Raw genomic sequence first — 18775 nt, forward strand, 5'->3', positions numbered from 1 at the left:
TTTAGTGCCGTATTGAGTCATCCATTACCCTCCGGTAGCTGTCATGGCGGCGTCCACGAGTCGAGTACAACTAGCGGCAAACGCGTGGATCGTATGAGTTGTGTTTTATGCAAGCAGAGTGTGACCTGCCTAAAGTTGTACCCATGAATACATGTAAAGATGGGGCAAGAGATTATGTGACTACACAGAAAAGAATCGTAATATAAACAATTTGGGGGTAACTGCTGAGAGAACTACAGTACTCGCCAGGGTACTCGCGGAGGTATCTGACAGGTCACCCGGAAAACTGAACACGCCGGAAAGCTAAAACCGTTCGAACAACGTGTTGATATGTCCGACTACGTCACCCGGAAAACTGAACACGGCGGATAACTGAAACCGCCACACCGGGCCGGCTTCAGGGCCGCGGGACAATTTTAGTCCGTAGATGCTCTCTGGTGCAATCTAGGGAGTCTGAGGGTGATGTGCCCCCCCCCCCAATCTCAGATGTCGGAATTTCATGCATATTTCAAGTTATATAACTGACATACAGATCCTTGTCATTTGATTGGTGGAACTTACTTCACGTGACATTTACTATTACTCCCATCCGCACCGGCGATCAAAAAGACCTATTCGCCCATGAGGAATAGCATTTCCCATTCAACAGTTAGGATCATCCTTGTTCCCGATGTTTTTGAGCAGTACAGCTGGGCACACGATCATTGCCATGTTGCTTTTTCCCTTCTGATAATAAAGTGCACACTTGGGGGTTCATTGGTTTCATTAACAGAAATATAAGAAGAATGAACATTATTTGCATTAATATGCGATGTGCAATGTCTTTTCATGGCTACCATAATTGGGGTTGCCCCCCAACAGCGTCGCAACCATGGCAACGATTGTATTGGGAGTTTTCCAGCTTCCAAACAAAAATTCGCACACAGTGCCAAGTTTAGTTTTTTTTTTTTTTAACTACTCGCAATAACAATTCACTCGCATTTTCCTTTATGGCCTCCATGGGGTTGCTATAGTGAAGTTCCGCGTCGTAGTCTTTGGTCCACGAGCCTACCTTTTTATGTACTTTTATAAATACAAGGGCAGCTTTGGAGTACACGCTATGTCAGAAAAAAAAAACGAAAAACCGCCCACTATTGCACGAAAATTTAGTGTAGGGCCTACCTTTATGTAGCTTTCCCCGCCGATTTAAGGGAAGGTAATTTTTGTTTACCATTTTGTTTGGTTGAATCATTAAGTAGGCCTATCCTACAACAAAACCAACCTGCAAAAAACTTACTTGCAAAAAAATACGGTAGTAGAAATTGAGGGACGACCGTCCTCAAAGCCGACGTATGCAATTTTGTAATATCGTCGAAAAACCGGAGCGGTTATGGTCCACTGAGGCAAAAAGATAATGTATTCTTAATAGGGGTTAATATCCCTTCAGATCTTGTTGCGTCCGCTCCGGATTTTTGGCGATACCACGCGGTTATTTTACAGATTGTTTCTAATATCAGTATACGTGAACTTTTTAAGTTACCTCCATTTTCCCAGAAGCGGTGCACCTCTGCAACCGGAGACGGTTACAGTGACCCCCATTGTATTGTAATTTCTTATTATTCTAAAAGTGTCTTTTTATAATCGCTAGAAGCTGCCTGAGATTCATGGTCAGGCCATCTCACACCCCGATGAACTTGACAGTTTAACCAGCGTTTATGAAATGTATCATTTCCAGGCCAAGCTCCACTAATACGTGAACGTCATTGGCTCTGCATTTCAAAACGCATCCAGTTCAAACTTCTCAAAGTTTGTAAAGTATCATCGTCACACAATCCGTTGTATCTCAAAGAACTCATTAATCCGTATGTTCCGTCTAGAAAAGGAACTACGATCTGCCCAATACAACCGACTTCTGATCATCCCCACATATCCTAGTACTTCATTCTGGTGACCGCGGTTTCTCTGCTGCAGGGCCTACTCTCTAAATGCAAAAGAGTGAAAAGGCACTCTTTGAAGAGCCATTATGAGGGACAACTCTTTTTCGAGTGACCTTCCACTATTTTAGATTGAAGTTTGCATCTTTTTGAGTGATTTTACACTCTGTCCTAGAGTGAAACCCCTCTAAAAGAGTGAAATAATTACCACTCTTTTTAAAGGCAGTGGACACTATTGGTAACTGTAAAAGACTAGCCCTCACAGTTGGTGTATCTCAAAGTATGCATAAAATAACAAACCTGTGAAAATTTTAGCTCAATCGGTCTTCGAAGTTGCGAGATAATAATGAAAGAAAAATAACCCTTGTCAAACGAAGTTGTGTGCGTTTAGATGGTTTATTTCGAGACCTCAAGTTCTAAATCTGAGGTCTCGAAATCAAAACTTGTGAAAAATTACATCTTTCTCGAAAACTATGGCACTTCAGTGGGAGCCGTTTCTCACAATGTTTTATACCATCAACCTCTCCCCATTACTCGTCACCAAGAAAGGTTTTATGCCAATAATTATTATAAGTAATTACCAATAGTGTCCACTGCCTTTAAATAGCCATAATATGAGGGACAACTCGAAATGTCAAGAGTGGTGTTTTTCACTCGTTTACATTTAGAGAGGTATACTATGTGGAACTGATAACCCTACAATACACGTCCTTCATGTTCATTTAGCAGCCTTAATATAAGAAAAGCTCTCAAAACTTAACACTACGACCCTTTTTGTCTTGTTTTTGCTATTTTCTTAAATGCATAATGACACATTTTTTTGTAAAAAAGGAGCGCTTATCGCAGCTTAATTGTATCATAATTTCAATGTGAGACGGCGTATGTCTAGTCTGACATGGCCTCCTTTATTTAAGTTGTATAGATGTCAGAATTTAACGAAAATAAATAGACAATGTAACAAACCTTTTGCTTTTAATGTGTAATTTATTAGCTTCACAGTTACAACGCAAAATGTTTAAGTTATTTTATTTTGTATGACTTTTTTATTCTTTATTAATTTTTATTTCCCTTGATTATTAGTCAGAAGTGTTATACCATGCTAAACTCCCATAGCAACCAATGTTATCAGTAAATATACGATTTGCAATGTGACCTCCTTTATGCCCACAATAATGTGGGTTTTTCCCGAGTTTTCCAATAACAACTTGCTTACAATGCCAAGTGCAGTGTTTTTTCACCCAACTACTCGCAATAACAATTCGCTCGCATTTTCCTTTATGTTATCCAACATGGGGTTGCTATAGTGAAGTTCCGCGTCGTAGTCTTTGGTGCATAGCCTTTACCTTTTCATGTAATTGTATGACTACAAGGGAAGCTTTGGGGTACACGCTACATCTGTCAGGAAAAAATAATAATAATATAGCCTTTAGAAACTAAATAGTTTATTCCGGGCATTTTAGATCCGCTCTCTGCTAGAATAAAACACTATTGCACGAAAACTGAGTGTAGGGTCTACTTTTATGTAGCTTTCCCCGCCGATATAAGGGAAAGTATTTTTTTTTTTTACCATTTTGTTTGGTTGAATTATTATTCCAACAAAACACAACTGTGAAAAATTTACTTGCAAAAAAATTGAGTTTTTGAGATATCGTCGAAAACCTGGAGCGGTTATTGTCCACGGAGGAAAAAAGATAATGTATTCTTAATAGGGATTAATATTCCTTCAGATCTTGTTTCGTCCCCTCCGAATCTCAAACACGAGACAACCTATTGAAGTGTATATGTATCTTCCTTGTTTTATAATAAAGGATTAAACAACCAAACAAATCCAGAAAACAAAGGCAAACTTTGCCTTTAAATCACGCGGTATTTTACAGATTGTTTCCGATAACAATATAGGCCTATATACGTGAACATGTTAAGCTACATGGTTCTCCAATTTAACAGAACCGGTGCACCTGAGACGGTTTCACACCCCCTTGTTATGTCCAATGATTCTCAAACCCAAACCGTAAACGAAACTCAAAACATTCCACACATTCATAATGCATCTATTTTTCTTTACAGTTAGTTATGGACACCAACCAAGTAACTTATAGAACAGAAAATGCTGACACCTTTTATAAGGTTCCTGTGCTCAATCCTCGGCCTTTATAGTGGCCCAAAAGGTGTCAAATAGAAGTGCTCTTTTCAACATGCAAAAACAATTTTTATTTTTTATTTTTTTATAAGTGCCTAAAGACGCCCGAGATGAACAGGTCATCTCAGAACCCGGTGAACTTGACAGCCAGGCAAGCGTTTCCGAATTGTATACGTCATCACAAGCTCTAAATGGGGCGACCAAACAACAAAATGACGTAAAAGACCTTTAAAGGCAGTGGACACTATTGGTAATTACTCAAAATGATTATTAGCATAAAACCTTACTTGGTAACGAGTGATGGGGAGCTGTTGATATTACAAAACATTGTGAGAAACGGCTCCCTCTGAAGTACTGTAGTTTTCGAGAAAGAAGTAATCTTCCACGAATTTGATTTCGAGACCTCAGATTTAGAATTTGAGGTCTCGAAATCAAGTATCTGAAAGCACACAACTTCGTGTGACAATGGTGTTTTTTCTTTCATTACTATCGCCAAACTTTGATGACCGATTGAGCTCAAATTTTCACAGGTTTGTTATTTTGTGCATATGGTGAAAAGCATTAAGTGTGAAGACTGGCCATTGACAATTACCAATAGCGTCCAGTGTCTTTAAAGCTTTATTAAATTGGGCCCTGGCTGAGACACAGATCGGACCTCAACATCAAACCAACACATAGGGCACTTCGCAGCTAATATTTTTTTCCATCTGAATTATTATATAATATTTATTCTGCTTTAATTTTGCCTTATATCTCCTATGGCGTTCTTGCCTGGGGTAAATCGAGTGCTTATCTTTTAAATCGTATTACTATTTTACAAAACAGAGCCCTCAGAATTATTAATCGTGTCGGGTTTCGTGATCATTCAAACCCATTATTTCTTAAACATAGAACTCTTAAAGTATCTGATATTTATTTACACCAGCTTGGAATATTTATGCATCAGTTTATTTCCAATAACTTACCAAATTCCTTTCAGAATATGTGTGTGTTTAATTCTCAAATACATTCTTATCAAACTAGACATTCACATGATTTTCATATCCCCTTTTGTTCCTCATCTAGATCTATGAATTGTGTCTCTTTCCAAGGCCCGAAGTACTGGAATTCCCTTGATGACTCTTTAAAAAAATGCAAGGGTACCTACATGTTCAAGAGAAAACTCAAATGTGTTCTCTTAGATAATTACCATGATTGAATAGTATTATTTTCCCTTAAGTATATATTACTATAGTTAACTGCTTTTGTTATATATTATTTTTGATACAGCTTTTACCACCTTTTTTTACTTTTCTCTGCATATCCACCATATAGAGAACCACTGTCTTTGTGTTTGTTTGTCCTGTTAGTGTTTGTCCATGTCTTTCCATGTGTAACTTTTTGTGTGCTTTAAATATCCCAGGCATTGTTCTGAAAACAAACTACGTTTGTATTTACTCACATCCCTGGGGGACTCCACCCGACAAGCTTGCTTTTGGGAGTCCTCCACCACTTAATCTATTGTGTATCTTTACTACTCTATGTTATATCTTGTCATCTGAAATGATTGAGTGGAAATAAAACTGAACTGAAGTGTAGGAAACTATTAACTGAGTAAAGCGCTAAGATAAAAACATGCATGCGCCCCTATACTAACATAGTCTTTGGATATTGGATAGTGTACGGCGCTCTCAGTTTGTAAATCGTTAAAGCGCGCCCTCCTTTGACTGGGTAGCTCGCCTGTCAAGCTCTCAAGTCAAAAAGGGGGTGGGGGCGCTGCAGTACACTATCCAATGTCAAGCACTATCGTCTAACTAACATGGTTCAGAGGTGCCCACCGGAAGTTTTCCAAAGTAAATTTTAAGTTAATTCCTTGAAACTAAAAAATTAAAATATTAAAAAGCTTGATCTTGTTATCCTTTTATTTTTTTCACGCAATAATGGAATCATAATTATCTATAATTATGATAGTTATTTAATTCGGGAATAAAGAATGTTGCGTTTTAACAACTAAATTATAATATTCATAATATATGAAAGAAATAGCTTTTTAATTTGTTCTATGTTTCTTTACTGTTTACTTCCTTAATACAATACCAGACAAACATTAAAACCAAGTTGTTTACGACCAGTTTTATTAAAAATACTGTACTTTGCAGTTAGCTCATAAAATTGTTCAACATGTATTAGAGACAAATATATTAACCTCGGGGTCCTGTTTTATAAAGCTGTTATTTATCATAACACACAAATGAGCTAAATGCTCAGAAGAATTGGGCTACCAGTCTAAAATTGCAGGTTATGCACATTACTTATGAGTGGGTCCCTCCAAAGTTGTGTTTGACAAACGAATCTTCTAAGCAATGTTTTCCGCTTAACAGCTTTGCGAGTCTGGGCACTGGGCCAAATTTCATAGCAGAAAATACTGCTCGCCAAATTTCTTTGCTAAGCAAATATTTAGCGGGGCAGCACCAGCCACAATGCAAACTTTGTTTTTACATAATCAATACTATCTCTAGCAAGTGTTTGTGCTTACAGGCTTTATGAAATTGTGGGCACTGGTCTTGCTTTTGCACGTTGGTGTCCGTAGTCTCGGTCGCAAGGCGTTACAGTCTCAATGTGTACACAACTGGATCAGCGCCATCTGCAGTTTGAATGTGTCCTTTAAAGGCAGTGGACACTATTGGTAATTACTCAAAATAATTATTATAATAAAACCTTTCTTGATTACGAGTAATGGGGAGAGGTTGATAGTATAGAACATTGTGAGAAACAGCTCCTCTGAAGTGACGTAGTTTTCGAGAAAGAAGTAATTTTCAACGAATTTGATTTCGAGACCTCGGACTTAGAATCTGAGGTCTCGAAATCAAACATCTGAAAGCACACAACGTGTTGTAACCATGGTGCGACTAGGGTGTTTTTTCCCATATCTCGCAACTTCGATGACCGATCGAGCTCAAATTTTCACAGGTTTGTTATTTTAATGTTGAGATACACCAACTGTGAAGACTAGTCTTTGACAATTACCAATAGTGTCCAGTGTCTTTAAAGGCACTGGACACTATTGGTAATTACTCAAAATAATTGTTAGCATAACAACGTGCTTGGTAACGAGCAATGGAGAGCTGTTGATAGTATTAAACATTGTGAGAAACGGTTCCCTCTGAAGTAACGTAGTTTTCGAGAAAGAAGTAATTTTCCACGAATTTGATTTCGAGATTTAAGGTCTCGAAATCAAGCATCTGAAAGCACACAATTTCGTGTGACAAGGGTGTTTTTTATTTCCTTCATATCTCGCAACTTCGACGACCAATTTGAGCTCAAATTTTCACAGGTTTGTTATTTTATGTATATGTTGAGATACACCAAGTGAGAAGACTGGTTTTTGACAATAACCAATAGTGTCTTTAAAGCACACATGTACTCGATCGTAACAGATTGATTTGCCCCTTAAAATACGAAGTCAAATTTAAAGTTGCCGCCTCATTTTGTAAAATAATTGCTTTATCGAAGTAACAAACCACGAGGGAAATTGACTGGGTAAAATGTTTATGATAATTTTAGGTTGAACAAAGAAGAATTTACTAAACTAATTTATTAATTTATTTCAAAACCTTCGGGTTTTGGGCCACTAATCTCCATTATAATATACATATGATCAGTGGTTGGGACCCATTCTGTTGATCGAACACTACGAAAAATACAGAAGTGTATTGAGTTAAAAAACTACTTTTAAACGATCAACAAAAACATAAACATAAAGTACCTGTTTGAAAGTAAGCTCGTGTGTACGCAGATAACACAACAACAAAGTCCGGACGGATGGGAGCAGGAAATGTTTACTTAAACTTAAAACTTCTGTACAGTTTGGAGTAGGCCGCTGGTCTTAGGGCCATACTTTCGTATAATGACTCAAACTGTGTGCAATTTCTATCCTAAATACTCGTTACAGATATTGTAATGGTGGTAAGCATCATGCGAAATGATTTCGTCGAGTGCCCCCCCCCCCCCCCCCCCCCCCCACCCCCGTTGATTAGAAATCACATAGGCATTTGTCAAAAACAAAATTACCCAAATCATAATAACTCACAGGTAACATAGTCTGGTGACTGGCGGTTCAACGCGTTATCAGATAATCAAGCAGCTTTTGTAACAAACAACATGAAACGCCATTGATCACTTACACCTTCGATGAAATTTAGACCGACCCCCTTTTTATTCCAATCCTCTCGTTTCAAAAAATCTCCACACGAAACCCGCGGATAAATCATTTAATTTCTATAGTCAGACCTGAACTAAACTGAACCTATCCAACCAAAAGGACATTCGAACTCGCATCGCAGCAAAATTCCCATTGCGGTCGAAACAAAAAACAAAAACCGAAAGAGCATGGTAGAGGTAGAGAATCGACAGCGAAATCTCATTCCTTTTTAAAATCAGTTTCCTGGACTGGGTTGAAGAGCAGGAGCAGCATACTGAAGTGCCCGGATGAACTCGCACCCCTGCAGCCGTTTCGCTATTTGGCGGCATGAAGATGGAGACATTACATTTGGTCTGCCATGGAGGAAGGAGTGTACCCAGATTGATCACTCCGTCCAAGTTGGTTGATGATGAGATGTGAGGCGACAATTCCCATTCAGCCTCCTCCTGAATTTACAAAGCAAAGTCAAAGAGGGACATGATTTAAGGCACTGTGGACACTATTGGTATACTCAAAATAATTGTTAGCATAAAAACATACTTGGTCAGGCCAAGTAAAAAAAGAAACATGTTTAGCGTCCCCGCCCGCTTACTTTTTAGAGGCAGCCTCCTTTGTTCTTTTTCTTTTTTTGATTTTTTTTTACATTTTTTTTAAATGAAAAAGGTTATTTTAAACGATCTCAGCTAAAACAATTTGAATGTCTTGTCTGAATGTTTCATTTATGTATTGTTTGTTTGAGCAGTAGAAAAAACAATTGATATTTGACATTTTAAAAAGAATGGCGGCTATCTTGAAATAAACAAATTTATAAAAAAAAACCTCCTCCTTCCTTTTTTTGAGAAACCCGGACGCTAAACATGTTTTTTTTTTTTATTCGGCCTATTATGCAATGATATAATAAAACATAGAGAGAAACGGCTCCCTCTGAAGTAACGTAGTTTTTGAGAAAGAAGTAATTTCTCACTAAAGTATTTGAAATGATTTCGAGACCTCAGCTGAAGTCTCTAATTTTCAGGGACAAACTTCCCTTGTATACGTACATGAATAAACAAAAAGGGTATATTTATAGTGCACACTGTTTCACGATAACTTATGTACGTATGCGATAACTAAAACGTACGTACACGATTAGAGCGCGGCATTTTGTTTTGTTTTAATCATGTGGCGACAGGGCCGTCTTTTTTCTTCCAACATGTGCATGATTTGGCAATGTTGTTATGAGACCCTAATACATGTACATGTACATGTAATTACGTGTGTACAACGCACGCTGTCAGTCATTCTCTGTGTGTAAGTCCGTTGACCCTAGTGGGCGGCGCTAATCTGTTATTCAATATGATCTGGAATGATCTGATTTAGAATGATCTGGGCTCTTGAAGTTTGAAGTTAGTTTGAGTACTTTCCAGAAAACATCACAAATCCTTTATATACGAGTGGGGATAAATTTTCGATAAGACACAAATACTCTACACTGGTGGAGGGTGCGATTCTGCGATTGTTTTTCAACTCATATAGAGTTCGCTTTGAAAACATTTTCGAACTTAATCTGCAGTTCGGTATTTTGGGGTCTTTTTCCCCATATTTTGTGGCGGGTGTCAGAACGGTACCCGTTGTTGCTTCGTCTTCTTCTGGGGATTTGTCGGAGTGAGTTTACCCCCGTGATAGCTCATTGCCACATCGGCAAAGAACTATTTTACCGTCCCTAGAGTTGATCGTTTTAGAGCCAGTGTATGTGATCCTCGCTGTATCCTCTGTTGCTGTGGTCCTTGCCTGTATTTCATCCCGGTGGACGTATTAGCCCGTAAGATACGTATTTTGTATACGATTTATTTAAATGTGTGCACTTGTTTTACTCGATCATTAATTGTAGCTGAAGTGGTTAATAGTGCGATCATTAAAAGAATCACTTTGATTATGTGTTCTTTAAATCAGTGTCACCTTGTTTGATTTCTTTGTTGCATCTGTGAGAAAATCCAGGCTTTTTGAGTGATTTATATTCACGGAGAGTTTGGAGTTTTTGGGATTGTAACAATGCTTACTGGGCAGCAACACGAGAAGCAGCATGAGCAGCAACATGGTGGCGGTGGCGGTATGAAGCCTTTGACGTTTGTCGACGAAGCACCGCTGAACACTGAGCTCATGTCGACACCGCGAATGTCTGCTAGTTGGATGCTCTCGTAGCGGAAAGTACTGGTTTTGCCGCCGGTGATAGATAAGGTCACGCATTTGCGCTTTCCCGCTGGCTGTGAACCCTCGTCAGTCAACTGCAGGCCTGGTAGAAATAATTAGTTATCACAACAGTAGTTTGTCACTTAAAAGGAAAGTTTCAGTAAAAGTTGGTTGTGTGCAACCAAATATAATAGCAAATATTATAACAATAATGTTATTATGTTTTACTACAATGTTATCGGTAGGCACTTAAGATTAAAGGCACTGGACACTATTGGTAATTATTACCCAAAATATTTGTTACTTGGTAACAAGCAATGGAGAGCTGTTGATAATATAAAACATTGTAAGAAACGGCTCCCTCTGAAGTAACGTAGTTTTTGAGAAAGAGATAATTTCTCACTACTTCAGGCCTGAAGCCCTTTTTAGGCTGCCATCTAAACGCGCACAAATTTGTGCATCAAGGGTGTTTTTACTTTCATTATTCTCTATAGGCTTCGACGAAAAATTAGTCACTATTTCCACAGAAATTAGGGAAAACAGTGACGCCCACCTGTCTCGTCTCTTATAGAAAGTAGAATAAGTCGCTGATTGGTCAGGTAAATCCGACCCGCAGTCATAGCAGGTTTGGTCTGCGCAGTAACCCCCTGTTGAGAATCCAGTAAGTGTTGAAACTCCACTTTACTGAAATCAAAACAGTGATTTCCCAGGAACCTCTCTCCTGAAAACAGAACCCCTGCATGAAAACAAAAAAAGTATAAAACCAGTTAATTCAATTTACCAGATTCGGTACCAAAGATAAAGACATATCCCATGCACATGATCTTACAGGTTCATATTTTTGTATTCTCTGTAGCAATTCCAGTTTTTTAACTAGGGTTTATTCTCAGTGTTTTTTAATCATTGATTGTTGTGTACAAATTCTGCATTTATTACATGTTTACTGTATTTTCTCTTGGGTGTTTTAATTGTATGGATTTTAATATGTTTTCTTTTAATTGTTCAGCGCCCAGGGGCATGTTTACATGGATAGGCGCTATATAAATTTCCATTATTATTATTATTATGAATGAGATCATTGGATGCAATGGTTTCAGTGGACAAACGTGCAGTGACGTAAGCTTGCACTTTCGATCGTCTGCGCGCAGCGTGTGAAATTGCACTTTCCCGGCCCAGAACTTTAACTTAAGGTCATTAATGGCAAATTCATATTGATCGAAATTTCATTGAAGAAAAACACGTTAAAGAGTTTGAGAAAAAAAAACACGAAATGAATGCTTTAATTAGAAAACGAGTTTTTTTTTTGACCTAACAAATACTTCGAATACCATCTTTAAAGATCAATAAACTATATGAGCTCAGAAGCAGTTTTAAGTAATTTATAAACAAATTGTAATTTTGTTAGTGTGATACTGATACGTCGTTAAAAATATTCAAAGTTGAATTTAGACTTTAAACCACTCCAGATAGCTGTATGAGATTACCCGGTAACCGCTGATACAATGGCTAATGACCTTTAAACGTCTGCTCACAGACGCTTTGTGTATTCAGATCATTCTAACGTGTGCTGCACTACCAGCACAGTGGCACACAGACAATAAGCTACGCGCCAAAACTGATGGTTTTTTCACTAATGACTACATACTCCGAATATATATCATTATCAAATAATGCGTTACACTTTCACAATCTGCTGCAGGCCTACTTCTAACCAAGTATAGTTTATATTGCCATTCATTTTGAGAGTATATGATTACTGAGCGTATAACTTCCCTTCAAAGGGGTTATACATTTATATCAAGTTTATTTGCCATGCTTACTGTGAATGTATGTAATTTAATTTACTTTTAGAAGTTTCAGTTTATAGTCGTCAAGTTGTTGACGAAAAAGTGAAAACCACGGAGCAATGTTTTCAGGAGAGTCGCGTAAATCGGTGGAACATGCTAAAACAGTTTTCGTCTCACTAGGTATGTACTACAACGTTAACGTAATGGACGTACGGAAACCTAAACTGGACGTATGGTAACGTTCGGGCATGTACCTGAATTTTGATTGGTCACCCGATATTCTTACACCAGGAGCAGCACTGGCTGTCCCCTCATTACTGGGACGTATGCAAATCTTTATTGTCCGATAGGTGGTCGGAAGGGCGCACCACGACCATGCCCAGGTTCACCTGTAGCCCCAACAGGTTGATGCAGAAAATAGTAATAATACAAATATAACTAACCTCCACTAAGTTCCCTGTATTTGTCTTCAGAATTCTCAAGACTTTCAGGGCGAGCGTTACCAGCAGTTGCTATGACATTTCTCAGTCCGTCTTGGACTGAACTGACTGCTCGACTCTCGCCTCCATATCGAACTTGCAGGTTTTGAAGAACGGACCAAGATGCCGGACTAAAATTGAACGCAGCAAGTTGATCTTTCAGTGGTCTCGCAAACGGGAACTGAAAAGTGAACCATCTCAACGAGGTAACTCAAGTCAGAGAAATAAAACATCAAAGGTCCGCAGTCAATTTTTTGTCAAGTATTGTTCTGCCCACGTGTGCTCGTCGTGTCTATTTTGGTCGTATTATGGCGACGGTGAGACAGTAATCGTGAATATCGTGCAATGATTACTCAGGTTTCAACAACCGAAATAAGACATCATATCACCCGCCCGGTCGCACAGCAGTCACATAGAATTCTGGGTTATGACCCCTCCCAACATGGCAAGAGGTGCTCCTCTCATGCTCATTAAAAATATTGACTTATAAAGGCCTATCTATATGCCTATACTGCTAACAACATGAGCACGTATACTTTTGTAATTACAATAATAGTAAGCACCCTTGTTCCATCAGTCTTGCATGAAGTTCACTTATTGGGCATCCTTGGTTTTGTTACAAGGTCTATATTATGTCAATTCAATAAATATCTGAGGCAAAGTGCCGTTCAGAAAGTAGGCCTATATGCACAAATTGGATTATAATACTATAAAAGAAGGGAACTTTCAAGGCAATATAATAATGGAAAAGCCAATAATCATAAGCACTTGGGCAAATCACTGTCTGGCGATGTCCCAAGGAATTCTCTCCACCGGAGATTCGTTCCCCCGCATGGGAAATTAATGTGGGCGTGAGGATGAGGATTTAAAACAGGGCACTATCAGAAGTAGTTTGTATACAGTTCGCCATATGGGTGGGGGGGGACGTCAGAATCTCCAGGGGAGAATCTACTGCCACAGCGGCACGGAATTATATTGCAAGAAACATTTTTTTGTATTTACCTGCTGAACGGGCAAGCGTTGTGGTTGGGTATCCACCGGCATTGTTGGTTGCCTTGGGCCTGTTGGGCCGACACCACGCAGTCCCGCTCTTGATGACTCTCCAAAGTTCTTTAACTCCTGAAACAGTGAATTATTAGATCTCATTGTGTATTAATAATTACGAGAAACATTACAGGCTTACATGCTTCTTTATGATCCCCATCCAAGTTGTATTAAAGGCACTGCCGTTGATTTCACCAAACTCTTCCTAACTTAGGATTAATCTTAAGACTAATGACGAGTCCCAGCCCAGGGCCCGAATTCACAAAACTCTTCCTAACTTAAGATTAATCTTAGGACTTCAGGACGAGTCCCAACCCTGCATGTAGCATGCAGACCTTAAGGTTAATCCTAAGTTAGGACGAGTTACTCGGATGCGTCCTATAAGTCCTAAGATTAATCCTAAGGAAGAGTTTGGTGAAATCGACGGCTAGACATGTTTGGTACTCAGCATTATGTAATTGCGTGAACATTTGGCAAAAGGGTTACATTATGATCCCTAACCAAAGAGCTAATTACACTATAGCTCTATGTCCACAATACAAGTTGTAAGGCAACGTACATTTGTAAAGGTTGGACTATAAATTACAAATACGGTATACAAATGTTATTTGGTAAACGACAGGCAATGGAGAGCTGTTCATAAAACATTGTGAGAAACGACTCCATCGGAATTAACGTAGTTTTTGAGAAAGTTGTAATTTCTCACCGAAACATTTAAATCTGAGAAACACTGCATGCCTGAAGCCTTTTTCGGGCATCTTAGAGCACACTAAATTTGTGCAACAAAGGTGTTTTCCCCCATTATTTACTTGCAAGTTCAATGACCAATATTGAACCCAAATTTACACAGATTTAATGTTTAGTTTGTTGGGCATTGGATACACAAGAGAGAATACTGGGATCTGACAAATATTACCAAACGTGTCCCGTCCCTTTATGAAAATGTACATACATTTATTCGGGTTTAGCAATGTTAAACCGGGCTACATTTGGACCACATTTCTCCAGAAATATGACTTTGGCTGGTCCTAAAATGCTCAATAACAAAAAGTGGCCAGTATAAGTGAACAATTAAGTAAAATAAATAAGTAGAAAATAGTAAAAGTACAAATAATAATAATAATAATACAACGTTCTGAAAATTATCATGTTCACCTATATCGCTGCAATGTGTGAGAAAATTAAATAGTTTGCAATTTATTTTTCTAGAATTCTTTTGTCTCCAGAATTGTATAGGTTAGAGTTAAGAGTCAACATTGTTACACAAACGTGTGACTGGTCACTTAACACCCCACTACCTCTATCTGGTCACAAACATAATCATGAGGATACAAACCGTCAGTGGCCCTTCCAACTTCTTGTCTGCTTGTAATTGTACAAGTTGTTCCCGATCAGCCATGGTTGGTAATGGTGTTTGCGAACTGCCAGGCAACCCATTTTATGTACGCACATCATAGCCGTTTTTTACACGGTGGCCTTGAAAGGACACCGCACATCTTACAGCGGGCACGCAATCATTGCCATGTTGCTTTTCCCCTTCTGATATTTAAGTGCACATTTGGGGTTCCTTTGTTTCATGGGCGTCAATCTGTCGTGAAAGATGGAGGGGGGTGGGATATCGTTAGTCATAACATTTACGGCGTGGGGTCCGGGCCGGCTTCAGGGCCGCGGGACAATTTTAGGCCGTAGATGCTCTCTGGTGCAATCTAGGGAGTCTGAGGGTGATGTGCCCCCCATCTCAGATGTTGGAATTTCATGCATATTTCAAGTTATATAACTGACATACAGATCCTTGTCACTTGATTGGTGGAACTTACTTCACGTGACATTCACTATTACTCCCATCCGCACCGGCGATCAAAAAGACCTATTCGCCCATGAGGAATAGCATTTCCCATTCAACAGTTAGGATCATCCTTGTTCCCGATGTTTTTGAGCAGTATATACAGCGCCGCCGCGCCGCTGCTAAAACAAAGGAGCACCTGTGCAAAAGGTAGCGATCCGATTGCTATTAATTTGTGCATTGTTGCCGCTACGCGGCGCTACATGAATTGGTTCCGAACCAGTAATTTGTGTGATTTTTCATAATGTTATACTTTTAAAATACATCAAATGACAAGGATCTATAATGTCAGTTAAATAAAACAAATATTGAGTGGCTTTAATTCGTGGAATGGAAGGAATATTATCGCTCGTTTAAAGTTTGGACTGTTCCATTTCACTCGGCTTCGCCTCGTGAAATGGAACAGTCCAAATTTTACCTTGCGATAATATTCCCCCCATTCCACTCTGAGCCACTCAATATTTGTATACTATGATGCAACATTTAGGGGATATCATGGTTATTGTATCTAAAAAGCAACTCAATTATAGCTTCGTATCCATATTATTTATGCATATTAATGCTCCGACGGCGTTTCATCCTTAACCATCGCCAGCATCGTCAAGACATTTTTTTTTTTTTTTTTTGGGGGGGGGGGGTAAATTTAGTAAAGACGGAGCATGCTCATGGAGCACCCTCAGCGGAACGCGAAGCCTTTTACGGCCTGGAGTCCGGGCCCGCCTAAAGGGCCTGGGAAAATTTTGCATTCCAGATGCTCTGTGGTGCAATCTTAGGCCAATAAGAGGCAAAAAGAATGGAACAGAACATAAGCCTTTGAAATGTGAGCAGCAGTAGATCCCTTTGAGTTAACAGCATAAGATCTATGACACAAGTCTTAGGGGCAAATCTGTCGAAGAGTGAGCATGCACGCGAGTGTGAAACCTTTACGGCATGGGTCCGGGCCCGCCTAAGGGCCCGGGAGTTTTTTGCATTTTAGATCCTCTGTGGTGCAATCTTAGGCCATTTAGAGCCCAATGGCGAACGAAACAAAACAATACGCCTTCAAAATTTGAGCAGTAGAATTTCGGCCTTTTTGGATTTTGGAAATACTTGAACTTCCATTATAACAAAATGAAAAAGATGAGTATAGTATGTGTAGTTGATTGTTTGCAATTTTTGTACGGAAGGGTTGCGGAAAAAGAAAACAATCTCAGAAACGTCTCAATTGACTATATTGTGTCAAATGGAACATAGTTAATAACAGCCTTGGGTGTGGAGTTACCTGGGTAAAACATGACCAATATCGCTCGAACTAGCCATAGAGGCTGCAGACACTAAAAAATATGGATATGACACGCACGCATGCGTGCCCTTATTAGACACACGAGTTAACAACAACCCCCCCCCCCCCAATGCCAATGACGGGTCAAAGGGTTTGGGACACATGGTTTGGTCTTACACAGTGCAATACTTGGGCTGGATGATGAAGGTGGTCAAAGATTGGGGGGAGGGGGACATTTGATATTGTGTCCCCACCCTCCAAAATATGGGGGGGACACATGTCCCCCTGTCCCTCCCCTGATTGACGCTCATGCTTTGTTTCAATAACAGAAATATGATAATAAGAATAATAATAAGAAGAATTAATACTATGTGCATTAAATATGCGATTTGCAAAGTCATTTCATTGCCACCGTAATCGAGGTTTCTCAAGATCGTCGAACCTTGGCCACCATAATTGGGGTTTTCCCCGAGCTTCCTACTAATAACTCATACACAATGCCAAGTTCAGTGGGTTTTTCCAAAGTTATTCGCAATAACAATTCTTTCGTTTTGTTTTTTAGTTTTTGTATTTAACCGTTTGTTTGGTTTAATCTTTATGTACCAACAAAATCAACCTTTGAACATTTTAGTTGAAAAAAAAGTGCGTTGTGGGGATAATCGTTCAAAAGCTGTTATGTTCACACAAAAGAAGGTTATGTTTTCTTATTATAAGGATTAATAATTAATCAGATCCTGCGTTGACTTTAACCGCTCTAGCGAGAACCTATTGAAATGAAATGTACATATGTTTTTGTGTACATTAATTTTTTAATTTAAGGATTGAACCAACCAAACGGTTCCAAAACCACTCTTTCAAGGGGGAGGTGCAACTCTGTCTGGGCCCGCTTAAGGGCCCAGGATATAGTGTCCCCCTTTCAAAATCTTGTGTCATCCTTTGCCCCCAAGATAAATGCCCATGGCGGGACACAGGGTATTGTCTTACACAATGCAATACTTGGGCTTCATGATGAAGGTGGTCAAAAAGATGGGGGGGGGGGGCGGGACATTTGATATTGTGTCCACCACCCTCCAAAAGATTGGGGGGGGGGGGACATGTCCCCCTGTACCTCCCCTGATTGACGCCCATGCTTTGTTTCATTAACAGAAACATGATAATAAGATTAATAATAAGAATAATGTGCATTAAATATGCGATTTGCAAAGTCATTTCATTGCCACCGTAACAGACCGATTGCGCTACCAATGTTACATAGCACTTTACCTATAGAGTGGCCTTGTTTTTTTTTTGTTTTTTTTAAAGGCAGTGGACACTATTGGTAATTACTCAAAATAATTATTAGCATAAAACCTTACTTGGTGACGAGTAATGGGGAGATGTTGATGGTATAAAACATTGTGAGAAACGGCCCCCTCTGAAGTGCCATAGTTTTCGAGAAAGGAGTAATTGATTGATTAATTGAGTAAATTAATTCTTCGTGTGACAAGGGTGTTTTTTTCTTTCATTACTATCTCGCAAGTTCGATGACCGATTGAGCTCAAATTTTCACAGGTTTGTTATTCTATGCATATGTTGAGATACACCAACTGTGAAGGCTAGTCTTTGACAATTACCAATAGTGTCCACTGCCTTTAACAAGCTGTAAATGAGCGGCCAAACAACAAAATGACGCAAAAGACCTGGCTGAGCCACGGATCGGACCTCAACATCAAGACCCAACACACCGGGCACTTGACAGCTGATAGAATACAGTGGAGGAACGGAGTAAAGCGCTTCTTAAAGATAAAGCATGCATGCGCCCCTACTAAAAAACATGGCCACGCCAGAGACATAGAGACACGCAGTCAAAGACGTGACAGCAGTGACTGTTTGGGCATCGTATGTCACTGCACGTAATGATATGATTGTATCCAATGGAATCACTTGATCTAGCGGCAGGGACCCTGTCTTCATCCTTGC

The 18775-nt window shown here is 39.3% G+C and overlaps 1 protein-coding gene across 1 annotated transcript; it reads right to left on the reverse strand.

Annotated features, from left to right (window-relative positions):
* Positions 1-8094: 8094 nt before the first annotated feature.
* On the reverse strand, positions 8095-13133 carry LOC117298261. Its single transcript, XM_033781407.1, has 5 exons — positions 13101-13133; positions 12633-12849; positions 10956-11138; positions 10273-10505; positions 8095-8679 (listed from the first exon to the last, which is right to left on the reverse strand). The coding sequence occupies exons 1-5, from the start codon at positions 13131-13133 to the stop codon at positions 8317-8319; spliced, it is 1029 nt and encodes a 342-aa protein (XP_033637298.1). The 3' UTR covers positions 8095-8316.
* Positions 13134-18775: the final 5642 nt, after the last annotated feature.

This window comes from Asterias rubens, chromosome 1 (genome assembly GCF_902459465.1).
Source record: "Asterias rubens chromosome 1, eAstRub1.3, whole genome shotgun sequence".
Lineage (NCBI taxonomy): Eukaryota > Metazoa > Echinodermata > Asteroidea > Forcipulatida > Asteriidae > Asterias > Asterias rubens.